Below are 19326 nucleotides of genomic sequence, written 5' to 3' on the forward strand. Positions count from 1 at the left end.
AATCATAATTTCAAAACTGCAGTTTGTATTTACTCAGGTTATCTTTGTGTAATATTAAAATTTGTTTGATGATCTGAATCCTTCAAGTGTGACAAACATGCAAACAACTAAAAAAACAGGAAGGGGGCAAAAACTTTTTCACACCACTGTATGTACATGACCTCAATAATTTTTGGTGACGCAATATATCGCCCATTATATTTACTTAAAAATTAATGTCACCATGTTTTGTACATTCCACGTGCGCCTGTGTCTTTTGCAGCTTCTCGTACATAACGTGGTGTAGTCATGAGGTGCTAATTCAAATTTAAAAAATGATTTTACAAAAAAAAGTTCCATCTGCAGATATAGTTATTTATGGTCTTGCCATCCTTGAGCATTTTTCTTTTTTTTCTTCTTGTTACTTTGCACTTTTTGTTAGAAAATGTTTATTTACTATTTATTCAGGTTTTTTAAGGTATCTAATATTTTGATACTTAATTTCCATGATCTAAAAATTAAAATTGGTTGTCATTTGGAAGTGTGTAGGCCTTCTTGCATTATTATGCTGTTACATTATGATTATATATTCAGTGGCATAAAATGGTCTTTAAAATGACAATAATATCGCTTATCGCAATTATTTCTGGGGCAATATATCGCACAACAAAAAGTTGTTGTCGTGACAGGCCTAATGTCTGGGAATTAACAAATTACTGGATTAGTTAAAATAATGATCAACATAAAATATTATTTTCTCTTTTTTTAATTTGATGTCAAAGTTGAAAGTGGGCTGAAAGGGATAGCCTTTAAGCCCACTTTCAACTTTGACATCAAATTAAAAAAAGAGAAAATCATATTTTATGTTCACTTCACCACCCAAAAATGAAAATTACCCCAGGATTTACTCACCCTCAAGCCATCCTAGGTGTATATAGTAGGTGCGTTCGACTTCATGCGGCGCCGCGCAAACCGATCGTCGGCTGAGCAAAAAACTGTGATTTTTATAGCCCATCTTGGCCTCAGCTAAGGATCTTAAAGGGATAGTTTACCCAAATATGAAAATTACTCCATGGTTTACTCACCCTCAAGCCATCCTAGGTATATATGACATTCTTCTTTCAGACGAATACAATCGGAGTTATATTAAATAATGTCCAGGCTAATCCATGCTTTATAATGGGCGTGGAAGGTAGCCCAAAATTTGAAGTCCAAACAATTGCACCCATCCATTATAAAAGAAGTCCACACGGCTCCAGGGGTTAATAAAGGCCTTCTGAAGCGAAGCAATGCGTTTGTGTAAGAAGAATATCCATATTTACAACTTCATAAACCTAATCTCTAGCTTCCACTAACTGTCGAACGCGCGTTCACGAGAGAGTGGCATGGTGGCGTCCAGCGGAAGACGTAGAACGTAGGCAAACGCGGTGACGAACGCGGAAGTGATGAACGTGGAAGCGCAGAGGAGAGAGCAAAACAAAACACCGGTCACGAATTAGTAGTTCAAAACGAAGATTTGTAAAGAAAAATGTCGGAAGATTTCGATATAAGCCAAGAGGACACTGGTTTTCCTTTGCTGTAAACAAAACGTGTTTCTCGCGAGACTAGCATGAGATGAGATGCAGCTAGCCTCGCCTGAAATTTAGGCGAGAGTAGGCGGCTGCAGTGAGGGGAGGAGTGAAATAAGCGAAGTCAAGACGGACAGTTCTGACCTCTCGAAGTAGAACTGACACCTACGAGATCAAATGCGGATATCTCATTATTCACACTCATGCGCGGTGTTGCTGATAAACATAATATATATATATATATATAATTTTTTTGACGCGTAATCTCAGACGTCAATTCGCGTGATTTGATCCGCCCGGCCACTTGAATTTGTCTTTTTGATTGGCTGCTGAGCATTAGGGTTTAACCATTACTGTAGGCCTAGGGGGGTCGCCTTCCACTCCTTCACCTCCTATGCCACCAAAATGCACATAACTTGCTAAGGATCCACTTATTTGATTGTGCTTTTGTGTAGAGTATAAAATAAAATATTTGTGTTGTTTGCGCGTATTTAACTGGCTGATTTTTGACGCGCAAACAACACGTGTTTAACGCATCATGACAAAATTACACTATCACGAGAAAAGAATTATGAAAGCCTGGCTTGTATCACTGATTATTGTGTTTGCTGGAACGTTTTTATTGTTTAATTTTTATCAAATTATTATCCTGTTTTGTTGCCAATTTTGGGGTGTCTCTATCAAACTAGCGGTGACTATTATGTTAACAGCTTTTAAAGTGTTTGGGCTTCATTTTTTATTATTCATTGCCACAAGTCAAAACGATTTCAGTGTTGGCCGTTTCTTGATTTTAGTGATTTTCCCCTATCCGTAACACTGCTAGAGTTTTCTATTGGAAGTTTTCTATTGTATTTGTCTCTGGGAGAATATACTGATTACTAGATCTTGAATGAACCTGCCGATTCTAACTGAATAGCAGCTTGCCAGCGTTGAGGTGATGGCAAGTCTGGCGGTAAATAAAATGATAGAGTGATAAATGAAAAGCCTGGGTCAGTCAGCATCAATAAACAACAACAAAATGAGGTTAATATATTTTTTAATAAGATAATGTCTCAAATTATAATGTAAGAGCCACTCTGTATTCCATGCACTAATGAGAGAATATAATGACACAGTAAGCAGGGCTATGAGTTACTAGAACACCTCTTACTGAAACACTCAACCCTAATCTGACCTCCCGATACTAACAGCAGCGCTTCTCATTACACAGAGGTACCACTGAATCAATGTCCTGCATTAATGAAATGGAATTTATCAGACCAAACCGTTGGCATTTGTATCTCCAAGAGCTGACCCTGTATTAAGGAATGTCTTTCCCACAATGCATTTGTGCTTATGTTCCATATACCTAAAAACTGCAAAAATGGTTAAATGTGACTTACATTGTCTAGTTAAGATAAAGAAATATATTGTCAATATCAAAATAATTGAAATTATATTATTTACACTGATTACAAAAAAAAGGTCCCCATCTCACGTATGAACAAGTGCTGTGCGACCACAATAGAAAGGAAATCCGCTTACGAGTTTATCTCTGAAGAGGTATCAGCAATTCAAATAGTTTTCAGTCTGCTTAGAAAGGTTTTCGGGAACACTGGGTACTAATTACCAGGAAACAAATTTGCTAAATGTCCTTACAGTTTCCTTCTGGAACATATGAACAATTCCGGACCCATTAAAACATCACTTTTCTAAGGTGCTTCAACAGAAAAATAAATTTTTTAACTTGAATAAAAAAGAAAATGTATTTATTATGTATAAATAAAGTTATTATAATGACCATAAATAAACAAGAAACCCCCTTCTTGACGGTCATCATTTTCCCTGCACCTTTATGTGATCAGATTACAAAATGGTTCAGTTCATCGGTCCACTCGGCCACGTTCCGAATCCTCATAAACCCTTTTTCTCTTTTAGTGCCCTTTCCACTCGTTCCCTTCCCTTTCAACGCTAGAAAGGGGAGAAGAGGGAGTGAACAGTCTCCGTGGAGCAGGCGGAAAAGTCTTCAGACTCGGGCGTGGTGGTGGTGGCGGTGGTGGTAGAGGGACATGGACTGGGGCTGAGGGCTGGAGCAGGAAGTCCGCTGGGTGGCTGGGACAGGGGGTCGAGGTGCAGACCGGGAGTAAAGGCTGGGATGTGGAGGCTACAGGTTGGCTGGGTGGTCCAGGGAGCTGCGCTCACATTCTGGTGGCATCCTCGTCGGAGAATCTGCCTCTCCTTATCAAGAGCGGTGGTCTGATGGAAGAAGGGGGAATTTTAGTCATGTGACAGAACCTGTACATGAGAGCAAAATAAAATACTCCAAATAAAGTCACTCCCACCAAAATACATTTTTGGGTGAATTATCCCTTTAATTAAAATAATTTTTAGAAAAGTTTTAAAAAGTTAAGTAAAAAAAAAGAAAATAATAAAGAAAATAAAGAAAAAAATATTTAATTTAATAAAAAAATTAAATTAAAATAATAACAATAAAATGTAAATACACTACATTTCAAAAGTTTGATGTCACTTAGTTTATATATTTAATATATTTGAAATTAATATTATGCTCACCAAGGCTGCATTTTTATACAAAAAAACCCAGTACTTACTGTAATACTGTGAAATATGATTTAAAATAGGTATTTTCAGTGTCACAAAATCCTTCAGAAATCATTCTAATATGCTGAGTTGGTGCTTAAGAAACATTTTTAATATTATCAATTTTGAAAACAGTTGCTTAAGTATTATTATTATTATTATTTGAAACCATTATGCATTTTTCAGTATTCATTTGCATCCTTACTGAATAAAAGTATTTATTTCCAAAAAACAAACCAAAAATCTTTACTGACCCCAAACCTGTGATTTGTAGTGTACATTTACTAATAAATATATTTAAGTTTCTTTATTAAAAGTGAGTTTGTATTTTAAAAAAAACAAAACATTGGGACTGCTGAGCATTTTATTTCTGCACAAGGGTGAAGCTCATGAGAAGCTGGTTAGAAGCAGGGCAGTGACACAAGCAGCACACTGAGGGAAATTTTAAAGTGTTTGGGCTTCATTTTTTATTATTCATTGCCACAAGTCAAAACGATTTCAGTGTTGGCCGTTTCTTGATTTTAGTGATTTTCCCCTATCCGTAACACTGCTAGAGTTTTCTATTGGAAGTTTTCTATTGTATTTGTCTCTGGGAGAATATATATGGTGTGATAAATGGAAAGTGATAAAGCCTGTGTGATAAATTGAAAGCCTGGGTCAGTCAGCATCAATAAACAACAACAAAATGAGGTTAATATATTTTTTAATAAGATAATGTCTCAAATTATAATGTAAGAGCCACTCTGTATTCCATGCACTAATGAGAGAATACAATGACACAGTAAGCAGGGCTATGAGTTACTAGAACACCTCTTACTGAAACACTCAACCCTAATCTGACCTCCCGATACTAACAGCAGCGCTTCTCATTACACAGAGGTACCACTGAATCAATGTCCTGCATTAATGAAATGGAATTTATCAGACCAAACCGTTGGCATTTGTATCTCCAAGAGCTGACCCTGTATTAAGGAATGTCTTTCCCACAATGCATTTGTGCTTATGTTCCATATACCTAAAAACTGCAAAAATGGTTAAATGTGACTTACATTGTCTAGTTAAGATAAAGAAATATATTGTCAATATCAAAATAATTGAAATTATATTATTTACACTGATTACAAAAAAAAGGTCCCCATCTCACGTATGAACAAGTGCTGTGCGACCACAATAGAAAGGAAATCCGCTTACGAGTTTATCTCTGAAGAGGTATCAGCAATTCAAATAGTTTTCAGTCTGCTTAGAAAGGTTTTCGGGAACACTGGGTACTAATTACCAGGAAACAAATTTGCTAAATGTCCTTACAGTTTCCTTCTGGAACATATGAACAATTCCGGACCCATTAAAACATCACTTTTCTAAGGTGCTTCAACAGAAAAATAAATTTTTTAACTTGAATAAAAAAGAAAATGTATTTATTATGTATAAATAAAGTTATTATAATGACCATAAATAAACAAGAAACCCCCTTCTTGACGGTCATCATTTTCCCTGCACCTTTATGTGATCAGATTACAAAATGGTTCAGTTCATCGGTCCACTCGGCCACGTTCCGAATCCTCATAAACCCTTTTTCTCTTTTAGTGCCCTTTCCACTCGTTCCCTTCCCTTTCAACGCTAGAAAGGGGAGAAGAGGGAGTGAACAGTCTCCGTGGAGCAGGCGGAAAAGTCTTCAGACTCGGGCGTGGCGGTGGTGGTAGAGGGACATGGACTGGGGCTGAGGGCTGGAGCAGGAAGTCCGCTGGGTGGCTGGGACAGGGGGTCGAGGTGCAGACCGGGAGTAAAGGCTGGGATGTGGAGGCTACAGGTTGGCTGGGTGGTCCAGGGAGCTGCGCTCACATTCTGGTGGCATCCTCGTCGGAGAATCTGCCTCTCCTTATCAAGAGCGGTGGTCTGATGGAGGAATGGGGAATTTTAGTCATGTGACAGAACCTGTACATGAGAGCAAAATAAAATACTCCAAATAAAGTCACTCCCACCAAAATACATTTTTGGGTGAATTATCCCTTTAATTAAAATAATTTTTAGAAAAGTTTTAAAAAGTTAAGTAAAAAAAAAGAAAATAATAAAGAAAATAAAGAAAAAAATATTTAATTTAATAAAAAAATTAAATTAAAATAATAACAATAAAATGTAAATACACTACATTTCAAAAGTTTGATGTCACTTAGTTTATATATTTAATATATTTGAAATTAATATTATGCTCACCAAGGCTGCATTTTTATACAAAAAAACCCAGTACTTACTGTAATACTGTGAAATATGATTTAAAATAGGTATTTTCAGTGTCACAAAATCCTTCAGAAATCATTCTAATATGCTGAGTTGGTGCTTAAGAAACATTTTTAATATTATCAATTTTGAAAACAGTTGCTTAAGTATTATTATTATTATTATTTGAAACCATTATGCATTTTTCAGTATTCATTTGCATCCTTACTGAATAAAAGTATTTATTTCCAAAAAACAAACCAAAAATTTTTACTGACCCCAAACCTGTGATTTGTAGTGTACATTTACTAATAAATATATTTAAGTTTCTTTATTAAAAGTGAGTTTGTATTTTAAAAAAAACAAAACATTGGGACTGCTGAGCATTTTATTTCTGCACAAGGGTGAAGCTCATGAGAAGCTGGTTAGAAGCAGGGCAGTGACACAAGCAGCACACTGAGGGAAAAGCACATAAAAATATGCCAATTGCCATGATGCTGAAGCAAATCATGCACATTCTCCACCTGGACTGAAAACTTTCACACACATAGGTTGAAAGACCACAGCAGCCATCTTTGATCATGACATGAGCAGGTTTCAGTGCCTACACTGGGGTTCAACAAGACAAGGGCTGGCGTGCTGCAGAGGACACATGGCGTTACCTTATCCAAATCATGCTCGGGTTCTGATAGAAATCCAGTGACCCTGATCTCTGGATGGAAAGGTCATGGTCGAGCTAAGGGAAGAGAAATCAGTGAAGCTCAGTGGACAGCGCTCAAAAAACATTATGGAAATACTCAAATCATCAGCTGCAAATCCATTTGAACTGTTATTAAAGAAAATAATTTCAAAGTATTATACTGTTTGAACTCTTTTGCCTCCCATAAAAGCTGTCCATCACACATGGTGTCTGGTACTCAGCTCACTGGCTCTTTAATGTTTATTTAGCGTTTTGATTGTTAACTTCAGGCTTTGACAGTCAAGTGTGGGCTTACCGTCATCACAGACATTCCCGGGGTGTTGTTGCTGGGCTTGGGCCCAGTGTTAAAGTGCTTCTTGATCTTTCCCGCCACTGACAGCTGGTGCTCGTTTTCTGACAGACTGTCATTCTGAAACAGCCATTGAAATGAAGCCCATCAGCTACAATATTTATTGAACAAGAGAACTAAAAAGTATTACGACTTTGTCAGTCCTATAATTTAGCAATAAAGATTTGTACACAGTACAGTGTAATGGATTCAGGCTGAATTACTCACAGTGACCCAGGGATGTTCCAGCACCTGCAGCGCTGTGTATCTCTGATCCACTTCCACCTGCAGCATAGACACTATCAGCTCCTGAGGAGACAGACGGGACAGAGAGAGTTAGTGCCAAAACCTAATGCCAATCATGACCTTGAATTGGTGAACACAATGACTTACAGTAAGCAAAAAGTTACAAATAAACACTAGTAATAAAAATTATTACTGTCGAATAATAATAATATGTAGTTAAAACCAAAACTCAATTTGATTTCATACATTCTAAATTTCGTAATTTTCTATAGTGATTAATTACTTTCTAGTCAGGTAATAATGTATCACTATAGACAAATTATGAAATTATCATATTATTAGTATAATCATGTTATTTTGATTTTAAAAGCCCACATACTAATCATGAGATTTTGATTTTAAAAAGCCCAAATATATATATTATTATATAAATATTATTAAATATTTATCAAATAAATATAATTTATTATCATACTATTTTGCTTAAAAAAACCATTATTATCATAATTCTTGCTTTTAAAAAGCAACATATAATTCTGATTTTAAAACTCCACATATTAGTTATCATATTATTTTGAATTGTTTTTTAAAGTCTACATGATATTTATTATAGTAATTTTATTTTTAAAAAGTCCAAATATTATATATTATCATATTTATCATACACCACAAATTAGTTATTATCATATTATATTTCTTTAAAAAACATTTATCGTTTTTTTTTATTATTATCCCAGATATTTATTATTTAATCCACACATATTTCACTTACTTTGGCTGAGTCTGATACATTGTCCCAGTACGGAAGAGGGAATTCTAACTGTCCCAGCAGTATCTGGTCAAACAGAGCTTCTTGATCATCAGTGCTCCTGAAACAAAGAGTGCGACTTCAAATATATATCAACAGGGGGAGCTCGTTTCATTGCGTTCATTGATAGTACGACAAATAGCCACAGGGTGGCGCATTAACATCTTTCATAACCACCTTACAGCTTTGATTACATTACTCAAAGCTGCACTACATACACACCTAGAATTTATTTAAGAATAAATCTTCGACATGTGAACACGTCTACTGGATAAATTCATCATTTTGATGGTAATTACAAGATTTTTTAAAACAACTTAGAAAAGCAATATTTTTGGTATATGCAAAAACCTATGAAATGATCCTCTCACATAGGCCTAAGCCACATTTTGTTATACACACTGAACTTACCCACGAAATGGAGGAAAGCCACAAAGGAGAATATATGTGATGACTCCAGCGGCCCAGATATCTACCTTAAGGCCATACCTAACAGCAAACAAAAGGTGTTTTAGTATTATTGGCCTTATTAGATTTTATCTTTAAACTCTACATAATATGATCATAACAATCACAACACTATGCTTAACATCACACGAGTCCATGAAAGAAGAAAAAAAAATTGCACATTAGATTTCTGCAAACGTGTTATTAACGTGTTATATTCACCCGGTCTCTGCGATAATCTCTGGTGCTACATATGTGGGTGTTCCACAGACAGTGTACAGAGGTCCGTCTACCACGGTGGCCAGGCCAAAGTCGCCCAGCTTCAGGGATTTGCTTCCATCTTGATGCTCATACACCTGTGAACCAAAGCCAAGAATAACATTAGACCAAAAACAACCTAGTCTCTTCAAAGCAAGCTATGAAAATGACATATCCGGCTCTCAATTCCCAAGGTGAACATATGCAGATCAGTGTCAAAAATATGCACTGGCTTCAAATAAATGGATATTTGTGCATTTAATGTCTTTAACCTAAAATCCACTGATGCTAAAAAGGAACAGGATCCTAAACTTGGCTGGCTTTGTGTTTGGCGTTATATAATATGTAAAGTGATGCGTTTTGAAAAACATTCTGCACTGCAAGGTGCATTTGCCATGCATGCTTCCAGCCACAAGCGATTATCTTTGACACGTGGAGAGCGAGCAAGCGCATATGTGAGCCAGTGCATGGTTCTTTCTAGGACACTGGAGTGCGTTTGAGAAACAGATGGTTTTATTCACTGTTAGCGGGTCACATTTTCAATTGTAAGACCTACAGCATTTCTAGACAAATTCCCTAGTTCATAAACAGGGTTTCATAAACAACATTTCCGTCCTGAATTAGCAGAGGAAGGGGACATGTATAAGCCATTGATTCATAAATGATGTCTGGTAAAAGGTTCGTATGAGAGCAGCCTTGGAGAACAGTACAGTCTGTGAACTGTCAATGTGTGAGTCACATCTCAGTTCTTCCGCTGCAGAATTGACATCACACGTATACACTCAGTCAGTAGGTGGCTGGTCTAGACTCAGTCAAAGAGCTCACAGCAATCACCTCTCTTTCTCCAAACACACTTATATAGTTCCAGCCCACAAGACCTATGAGTTTAATCCGTTCCTTTCCTCTGCACGTACACACAGGAACACACGGCTGTGGAGGCTGGTGATCAAACAGCACCATAACTGTTGCGCTTGTACCTGTGACATGTGTCAGTCATGTCATGATGACTTTCTCAGAAGTACGTTTTGGAAAGGAAGGAGAGATGGAAGGAAGGATGGCGTGTTGATATCTTACCAAAAGGTTCTCTGGCTTGATGTCCCTGTGGACGATGTTAAGGCTGTGTAAGTACTTGATAGCATTGGCCAGGTTGTACAGCATGCCGCTGGCATCCCGCTCAGTGTATCTGTTGGCAGAGGTGATGGCATCAAAAAGATCTCCTCCCTAAAAATAAGAATGAAGATGCAAATTACAAAAAATAGGACAGATTCGATATAATAAAGATACAAATGAAATAAACAGGTCTATTTAACAGTAGCATTCAAATAAGAAATATAATTATCGCCTTCAGTGTATGAATTAAAAAAATATATGCTTCAATTACAGTAGGTATATTTAACAGTATAGCATTCAAGTTAGAAATATAATTATCGCCTTCACTGTATGAATAAATATAATTATCGCCTTCAGTGTATGAATTAAAAATATATATGCTTCAATTACAGTAGGTCTATTTAACAGTAGCATTCAAGTTAGAAATATAATTATCGCCTTCACTGTATGAATTAAAAATACATTGATTCTTATTAAAGCTACTAAAGTTGTTCAGCCAAGAGCACTAAATTATTCTCTCTCTTTTTTGTTGTTGCTTTTATTGCTGTTTAACAGCAAGTATATTCGGCTGCTGTCACTTTATGACCTAATGCATGGATCCAGTATACTGACACTTATCCGATTTCTTTCCAAACTATTTACATTCATACTCGGTAACATGGGCATTTTTGACATGTTTTTGTGTGTATTTGATGTGCTGCAAAAAAGACACGAGACCAGAGTGCAACAGGCATCGTCTAGCATGTCAACATAGAAAAACGATGGAAAAACATTCCAGTGGAATGTGAAATACGTTCTGTGAGAACGGCCCCTAACTTCTTATAATATCAAGCACATCCCATGCTTTATTTTTTTGCTCATGCATGTTTCTTTATTGCTCTAAATTCCAGTTCACACCAAGGATGATAACTATGCAGTTTTAATACTCGTTCTAACTCTGTAGAACAGGGGGATCCACATCACAACTAAAATGATAACAACACAGAGGAGCAATATCATCTTAGAACGAGCCTTAAGCACACTTTTTACATTCCACGATACACAAAATACAGCAAAATATCTGTGGATAGACACTTTATATTGTCTTCCACCCAGCTGTTGTTTAAGGTATCTTTTGGCGCTTTTCCACTGCATGGTACGGCACGGTACGGCTCGGTATGGTTCACTACATCTACAGCTAGGTGTGTGAATGGAACGGTTCCATTGTTGCGTTTTGCTTCCAAGCAAGGTGGTATTTGCATGTATACAAAATGATCTGCATCGCAAAAGTTTTCTTGAGGTCAAGTTGTTTATACAAAGCAGGCAGAAAGTTCATGGTGGCCTGGTTTGCTGTTCACATGGCAGAAAACCCCTCAAAGAGTCGAGTAAGTGGAACAGCAGCTTAAAATAACACTCAGTTCAACAGAGCCAGCACAACTGCACAGAGAAGCCATTACACAGAGCCACCAAGAGCTAAAATTCATCCAGATCTCCACAAGACGTATAAAACCAGCTGTGACTGGATTTTCGTGAATCTTTCTGTCTATCGATCTGCATTTGTTTTCACCCGAGGTTTGAACAGGTGCATTAAAATGACAGCTTGCGTATGCTGTAGTACACACCTTAACAAGCTCCATGACCAGGTAGAGTTCACTGTAAGTGTCCATTTCCTCAATCAGCAACACAATGTTTGGGTGTTTCACTCTTCTGAGGATAGCCACCTCATTCTGGATCATATGCTCCTGTGCAGGAGAAAAAGATTCAGAAAAAAATTTTATTGTACAGATTGTCATAAAAATAAAAATAGAAGCATTTTATTGACAATATCATAATGCGTCCATCTCACCTTTCCTCTGCATTTGCCCTTGTTAATGATCTTCAGAGCATACGCCCTGCCAGTCGAGTGCTCCACACACTCGTGGACCACCGCAAAGTTCCCATCTCCGATCATTCGTCCCACTTTGTAACGATCTGAAATGGAGCTCGGGACTGTGGGTATCGGCGTCTCCTCCAAGGGCTCGGCTGCAGACAGTAAGGAAGAAAATTAGAGCAAGACTGAGTGGGCCTCATTCAGAATCTGTTTTTATGATTGAAATCTCTGTAGGCAGTGGAGAAATTTGATTCTCAACCAGTCTGAGAATCTCTTTGAATGCAGCTCAAAAAACAAGACAGAAACCCTGCATCCGGTTTACACCTCATGGATTCTTTCATTAGTGCATTACAGTCAGCTACAGCGTGTGCACTGAAGTGGAAATGATTGTATAACGCAAATGAAGTTATACAATCTTCAAATGAAGCGTTTGTGGATGACCTCCACTGCAGACACTCTTGAGATAAACATCTTTGCTTGGTGGCACTGAACAACTATAAAGGTTCTTTGATTATTAAAGGGCCTTCTCATTAATTAATTCAAAACCTCCCAAATCTGCATAAGATCAGAGAGTCGCAGAGCACTTTGTAAGAAAGTCTGAATGCAATATGTTTGAATGCAATTATAATGCATGGATTTAGAAAAGGTCAAGTTACTGCCATGTTGTTTTTATTAACTAAAACTATATAAAAATTTCAGTAAGTCAGAATTCAGAAGTCAGAAGTATGTTTGCACATTGATTTGTTTTGGTGACAGAATCTTCCAGTACACAGAGACAACAACAACAACACAGATAATAAAAAATATGAGATATATGAATAAAATACACATGTATATATATATATATTTAAATAAAACAAAATAGACAAAAATTGTATGTACTGGTGTGCTATAGATAGAATAGAATAGAATAGAATAGAATAGAATAGAATAAGATGTAGGGATGGACTAAGATGTAGGGTGGTATCAAATAAATATAAGTGGTATTGCACATTTTTATTGCACAATGGGGAGAGAATTTAACTGTTCATGAGTTAGATTGTCTGGGGGAAGAAACTTTTCTTGTGCCTGACTGTCCTGATGTTCGGTGCTCTGTAGCACTGACCAGACGGCAAAAGTTCAAAAAAGAAAATGGCTTGGATGTGGGGGATCCAGAGTGATTTTCTGAGTCCTTTTCCTCACTCTGGATGTATATAGTTCTTGAAGGGTGGGCAGGGGAGCACCAATAATCCTTTCAGCAATCCAAACCGTCAGATGTTAAGGTAACAGGTCTGTAGTCATTAAGTCCTGTGATTTTAGGTTTCTTTGGAATGGGAATGATGGTGGAGCGTTTGAAGCAGGCAGGGACTTCACACAGCTCCAGTGATCTGTTGAAGATCTGTGAAAAGATGTGGGCCAGCTTTTTGTGTCTTCAGCAAGTTGTTGATTCGCCTCAGTGCTGGGGGGATGGTGTCTTGTAGTTTGTAATTGAAAATTCAAATTGAAAATTGTAATTGTAATTGAAAAATTGTAATTGAAATAAAGCTGAAAATATAAATATTAGATGAAAAATTTAAACTTAAAAAAAACTAAACTATAAATGTTGCCTTGGCATAATAAATGAATAAAAATAAATAAATAATAAAAGGACAAAAGGGCATAAAATTACTAAAACTACAATTAAAATGAAAACTGAAAATAAAAAAGCTAATTCAAAATATTAAAAAATACTATAATAGTATATTAATAATACTAAAATAACACTGTCTAAACCAGCCTGAAGTGGTTTTACTGGCTTTGCTCGATTTCTTACCATCACTCACAGGCCCTTCCTCCTCATCCATACTGCAGACTTTGGTAGAGGCCAGAGACAGAGAGGAACCGCTGTTCTGGGATCCCTGTGAGGAAGAAAAGATCCAATTAAACCAGAAACTAACTACATAGCAGTACACAGTAAACCACCGACAACCACCTAACTTCAAAAATAGCAGCTCACTGGGGTATTCTGTCTTTCTACCTGTGCTGGATATCCTCAAGCTGCCCCGTCTACTATTCCCATCAGGACGGTCGGCACGCTCGGGACACAATCCTCATTCTCACTTTTAAACACAGCACAGTGTTAGGACAAAGCCAGTTATCGGTGTTTCTTTGCTGGTTGCCATGGCAGCAGCAAGTGTGAGCGAAGTTACTGGCTGTGCTGTAAATTGGTTTTCGCTCCCAGTTGCCGCCAGTCAGGGTGCAAGGACCCTTTCAGGTCCACGCGGAGAGTAATTGGAATGATGTCTCCGGGAGCACTGTGCTCTCCCGACTGCTGGGAGAACTCAAATGGATTTGATTGGACTGTAGCAGCGTGCGACAATGGCCCCGGACGCACCTCAGAGGGGCTGCTAATGGCGAGAACGAAGCGCAAAGCTGCCGAGACGAACCAGTGGCTGGGTCATGGAGGGTCAGCACTCCTACACTCACTGTCTGATAATGGCAGTTTGAGTGGATGCATATGAGACGGCCCAGGTAGGGTTGTTTAGGTGTCATCAGAAACAGTTTTTAGAGAGAGAGAGAGAGAGTGTGTGTGTGTGTGTGTGTATATGTGTGTTTCCGCATCCTTTTTCTATTTCATTCAGATCACAGTTTGTCCTGGCGCTATCAAAACTCTTGTTACCATGGAAACTGTTGGAGTGTACTAATAATATTTTCCCTCTGCGAGACAGGAAGCAGCCAGAGACAAGCCCATATAAGGCATATTCCTGTTTCCTGGCTGAATGCTAGGTCAAATCACTCCAAACAGGCTGAATTTCTGTGCTTTTTCTCAGGACCGGAAAGAAACAGAATAAACCATGCAGTAAGTATTTATTATTTTGATTTGTTCTCCACCGATCAAGAGTACATCATGTTAAACCCATGTGTGCACATGCAAATGTAAGTACTCAGTTGCATAACAGTCTGTTATTCAGCATCTGTGCAATTATGATGCTGATAATGCAAATTTACCTCAATGATCCCTAAAGTAGTGTCGCAGGAACACTCTATCAAATCATTCTCTAGAAATAAAGCAATTAACAGGCTCAGTATCAATAACAATGCCACATTATTACATTTTAAGATAACTCTTGTGATTTTGTTGCAGACTAATTGCATAATGGCTTGAATGACTGATTTAATGCCTGAGATGATTTTGTTTTGTGGAGATGGGGATGCCATGGGGAAATTTAATCCAAAGGCCAGACAGGATACCGCTGTTTTCATCAGGATCGCTGCTACTCAGAGGTTTTGGGGAATAGCTGTAGAGATGCTAGACCACTTAGCTGCAACTCCATTAAGACCAATGTGAGAAAATCTCACAAGAGTCACTTCAGGACATTGGGTAATTACACCTATAATCTAATTCCATGACTGACTGCATTAATTTGTTTTTGAAATGCAGGGCTGTCATTAACACTAATGTTTGTGCAGTACAAAATAAAAATTGTTTTGGCATCCGCAAAGTCTGGGACAAATAAAATGTGATCAAAGGAGCTCTGAGCCAAACTGTCCCAAATAAACAGAAGAGGACCCAAAAGATTTAGTAAAGAACACCCAGTTGAGTTCGTACTAGATATAGAGACTTACTGTTTAATGTATTTATCATCTTCAATTATACGTACATGATGGAACCGTTTCATGACATCCTTTTGGCAAATAAACATAATTCTAAAATAATGCATTCAAAATAATGACCAGAAAATGACACAATCTTTTCTTTTTATACATTAAAACAACTACAAATTATAGATTATGACACAAAACTAATACAAAAACAAAGATAACTACATGATTGACAGTGGCTTGAAAGCAAAGATATACAGGGCAATATAACTGAGCAGAGTCCAAAACAAAAAGGTGAAAACAGCAAAACAATGAAAACCAATGGAACTGAAAACTACTGCGGAGACAAAGTATCATACAGAATACAAGGTGTCTATTTTTTGAATGAATATGAAGTGAGCAGTTAAAGAAAAAGCTCACACAGAAATGAAACACTCCACGCAACATGTCCGTAGCACGTTTTTCAAAATAGCTCTTTTTCTGTTCCACAAAAGAATAGGTTTGGAATGACATGAGGGTGAGTAAATGATGATTAGCATTTATGGGTGAACTATGCCTTTAAGCACATTAGAGATTAGGAACATCATTATTTTGCTCATGTACAAGAAACATACACAACATCCACGTGTAATGATATCATACTTGGAAGACACTAATATTAATTTTTAAATCAATGTTCATGGAATGAATGAAAACATACATGCACACAAACACAATGTCATTTAAACCGAAAATATACAGGTGTGAAAACACCAAAGGAAAATGTGAAGAGCATGCAACCCAACAGACAGTTTGAGGGACATAATTAAATGGAGATGATGAAGAATGTGTTTTTATGACAATTTTAATTAAACTTGAGTTGAAATAACCACAGGATGTGGAACTGCCACGACAGGAAGAGAAATTACTTTGTCCATCAAAACAGCAAAATAAGAGCAGATCTGCTACTTTAAATGCAACTAAAATTCAGGAATCAGACAGGTGCATTTTCAATTCAATCCTAAACAGCTCGGATAGAGACAGGTGTGATGCTGAGCTCGATGGCCTCACTTTTCATGTTATGCAACACACAAAACACTCATCCTACCTAGTTAACCATCCATAAAAATGTCTGAATAACATTGCATTTAATCTCACAGCTATAATGATACGAATGAAATTGTAACCTCGATTCATCCTTGTTTAGCCAGATTGACAAGGATTAGCAGACCTGGAAACAAGTCCCGACATTCCTATTTTATGTGTTTTGACACAGATTAAAAATGTATTTGCCGCCATAGCATCAAATGCGTTTGTGTTCCATATTTTTCCCCAGAGGAACGGAGATCTCGTGGAAAGAAAGAGAGATGATAGAGGGGATATGCCTGAGGACACAGAGGCCACACACACACACATGTATATATTCCCAGTATAGATCCGGCACTCTTGTGTAGCTCGTTTCTGAAAGTGGGTCATGCGTTGAATGCAATTCACAGCCCAGGCTCGAGCGGTAAAGCTAATTAATAATAAATCAGTAGTAATGATCTGTGTTTAAATCATTCACTTGAAAGGAGTAAGGTCATTTAAAACTGCAGTATAAACTATCAGAGATGGTTTATAATAGGTAATCTTTGGAACGTATTACTATCAAAGTACTGCTGTAATTAGCTAATACATTAGCAATGTATTAGTGCACACTGCAAACTAATGGACTAACCAAGCCACAAAGACGCAATAACAACATTCAGAGACATTCAGAGATATAAATTCATAAGCCAGATAAAGAAGTGTCTGCTTCTTCGGAAACATTTGGAGAGAACATTCAGTTCTTTTGCATTTGTATCATATTTATGCAAATGTTTTTTCTCCTTTCTTCATTCACAGAACTCCACTGGGGAGTTTTCAAAGCCTGACCCACTTATGCAGGAGATGGTTGTAAAGACGCTGAGATGTGTCTCTGCTTTGGGCAGATCTGACTGTCCCAAATTTTCATTCTGCAACAGCAATGAGCTGAGAGCAAAGCCATCTGACAAAATCAAACCGCAGAGAGATCATCCAACTTCAAGAGCTCAGGCTGCGGTGCGAGATAAGTGAAAGTATGACGAGAATCTGAGAGTCTTTGCTAGTGGGTGGAGGGCAAACACAAAGTGCTCGGCATCTCTGTCTCTCAGACTCTTCCTCAAGAGGAAGTTTAGCCACTTCTAATGCAATCTGGAACCATTTAGAATATAAAAATTTGAACATGTCTGTACTTTCTCTCAGAGGTGCAGTCAATTACGTTTTGCTTTTAACGTCATATAAAAGCAAAAATGTTCAGCTGCAATGCTATTGAAGAAGTGCCATATTTGCAATCAACCATTAATTTATTCTGTGAGTGAAACTATTCAGGGGGTTACCAAGAAAGAAAAAAAAAGCTGGTCATGTGATATTTACATGGTGGCCCCATGGCAAACCATGTAAAATAATTTTTATTATACTAATATCTTTTATCTTGGTTTCAGAAATAATTGTAATAATTATTTCTTTTTTTAGGGGTTAACAATAATAAGAGTGCACTTTTAGGAGAAAGGCATTAACTAATAAAAACGCAGTGAGAACATGTTCAGAGCATTAACTAGTTTCACTATGAACCGATTTAAGGTCAGTAAAACTCCAGTTTGGTAGTGTCCAACAGTTTCTGATTAATCTATTTTGGGTCAATATCAGCACGTGATTTTGCTGGCTGTAAAACAGCACTGCAGCTGAATCTGATGTGTCCCAAAAGCTCAACATTTTGAACATTTGGAATGGAGTGCAATATCCTCAATGATTGAATGCTCTAGTGCATTTTAGTCACACAGAACTAAGAAAGAGGAATAGACAGACACTCAGAAAGAATGGAAGACAGAGAGAGTCAGAGTAATCGCTAGGCTCATATTTTAACCTGAGAGGAACTCTGGACTGGGAAGGAGAAGTTTCTACTGCATTAAACCTCTTTGCGTTAGTCTATCAACTGCAGTATTAGAGACTGTTTGACTGGGTCAAATGCGCACAAACTTTCCTCGGAAACCAAATAGTAATGTGTTTCATGGAAAAAATGTGAATAAATAAACACTTCCTGGTGAGTTGCATGCTCCTTCAACAACATGTATCATGTCATTTTTCTTTCTCCATGCTGTCTCAATCAGGGTCCAAAATTAGCACTCGCCAAGCACCATATGTGAGTAAAAATGGGTTTCGGTGAGTAAATAAAACATTATTTGCTCGTTGGCAGGTAATATTATTAGAAACTGTATAGTATAGTATAGTAAATGATTTACTGTATATGTATAGTCATATATAGTCATCCTCACTGATGTAAGTGATGTGAGAGATTCAATTTAAACGTATATGAACTGTATATGAATAAAATCATATCTTCAGATGACTTGTACTTCAGTGAAAAACCTTAAAAAAAATCTAGGAGTCTTCAGAACTCAATGTGGTGACACTTGAGAGGGGAAATATAGATATATCACAATTTCCTTTGTTTTTAGGTGCCACGGAAAACATACCACCTTATATATGATGCTGCAAGTGACAACCTGGAAAAAAATGCCAAACAAATGAAATTTTGTTCACAAATCATGAAAAATACAGCTTCATGGCAGGTAAAGAAAGTTTTGGTATTTATTCTCTCAAATACTGGCAGATTAATTGCAAATGTTAATTTTGGACCCC

General features: G+C 37.2%; 1 protein-coding gene across 1 annotated transcript in view; it reads right to left on the minus strand.

Annotated features, from left to right (window-relative positions):
• Positions 1–5903: 5903 nt before the first annotated feature.
• Positions 5904–19326, minus strand: part of LOC107734449 (serine/threonine-protein kinase DCLK1) — a 54331-nt gene continuing 40908 nt past the window's right edge. Inside the window, exons 7-17 of the mRNA XM_016546412.1 lie at positions 13880–13964; positions 12064–12239; positions 11840–11959; positions 10203–10349; positions 9093–9226; positions 8835–8912; positions 8388–8484; positions 7598–7678; positions 7337–7450; positions 7004–7077; positions 5904–6020 (exon numbers count right to left, since the gene is read on the minus strand). Coding sequence (XP_016401898.1) covers positions 5963–6020; positions 7004–7077; positions 7337–7450; positions 7598–7678; positions 8388–8484; positions 8835–8912; positions 9093–9226; positions 10203–10349; positions 11840–11959; positions 12064–12239; positions 13880–13964 — 1164 coding nt within the window. The 3' untranslated portion in view covers positions 5904–5962. The remainder of the gene's footprint in view (positions 6021–7003; positions 7078–7336; positions 7451–7597; positions 7679–8387; positions 8485–8834; positions 8913–9092; positions 9227–10202; positions 10350–11839; positions 11960–12063; positions 12240–13879; positions 13965–19326) is intronic.

The sequence above is a fragment of the Sinocyclocheilus rhinocerous genome, unplaced genomic scaffold (genome assembly GCF_001515625.1).
Source record: "Sinocyclocheilus rhinocerous isolate Xijiao unplaced genomic scaffold, SAMN03320098_v1.1 scaffold1211, whole genome shotgun sequence".
Lineage (NCBI taxonomy): Eukaryota > Metazoa > Chordata > Actinopteri > Cypriniformes > Cyprinidae > Sinocyclocheilus > Sinocyclocheilus rhinocerous.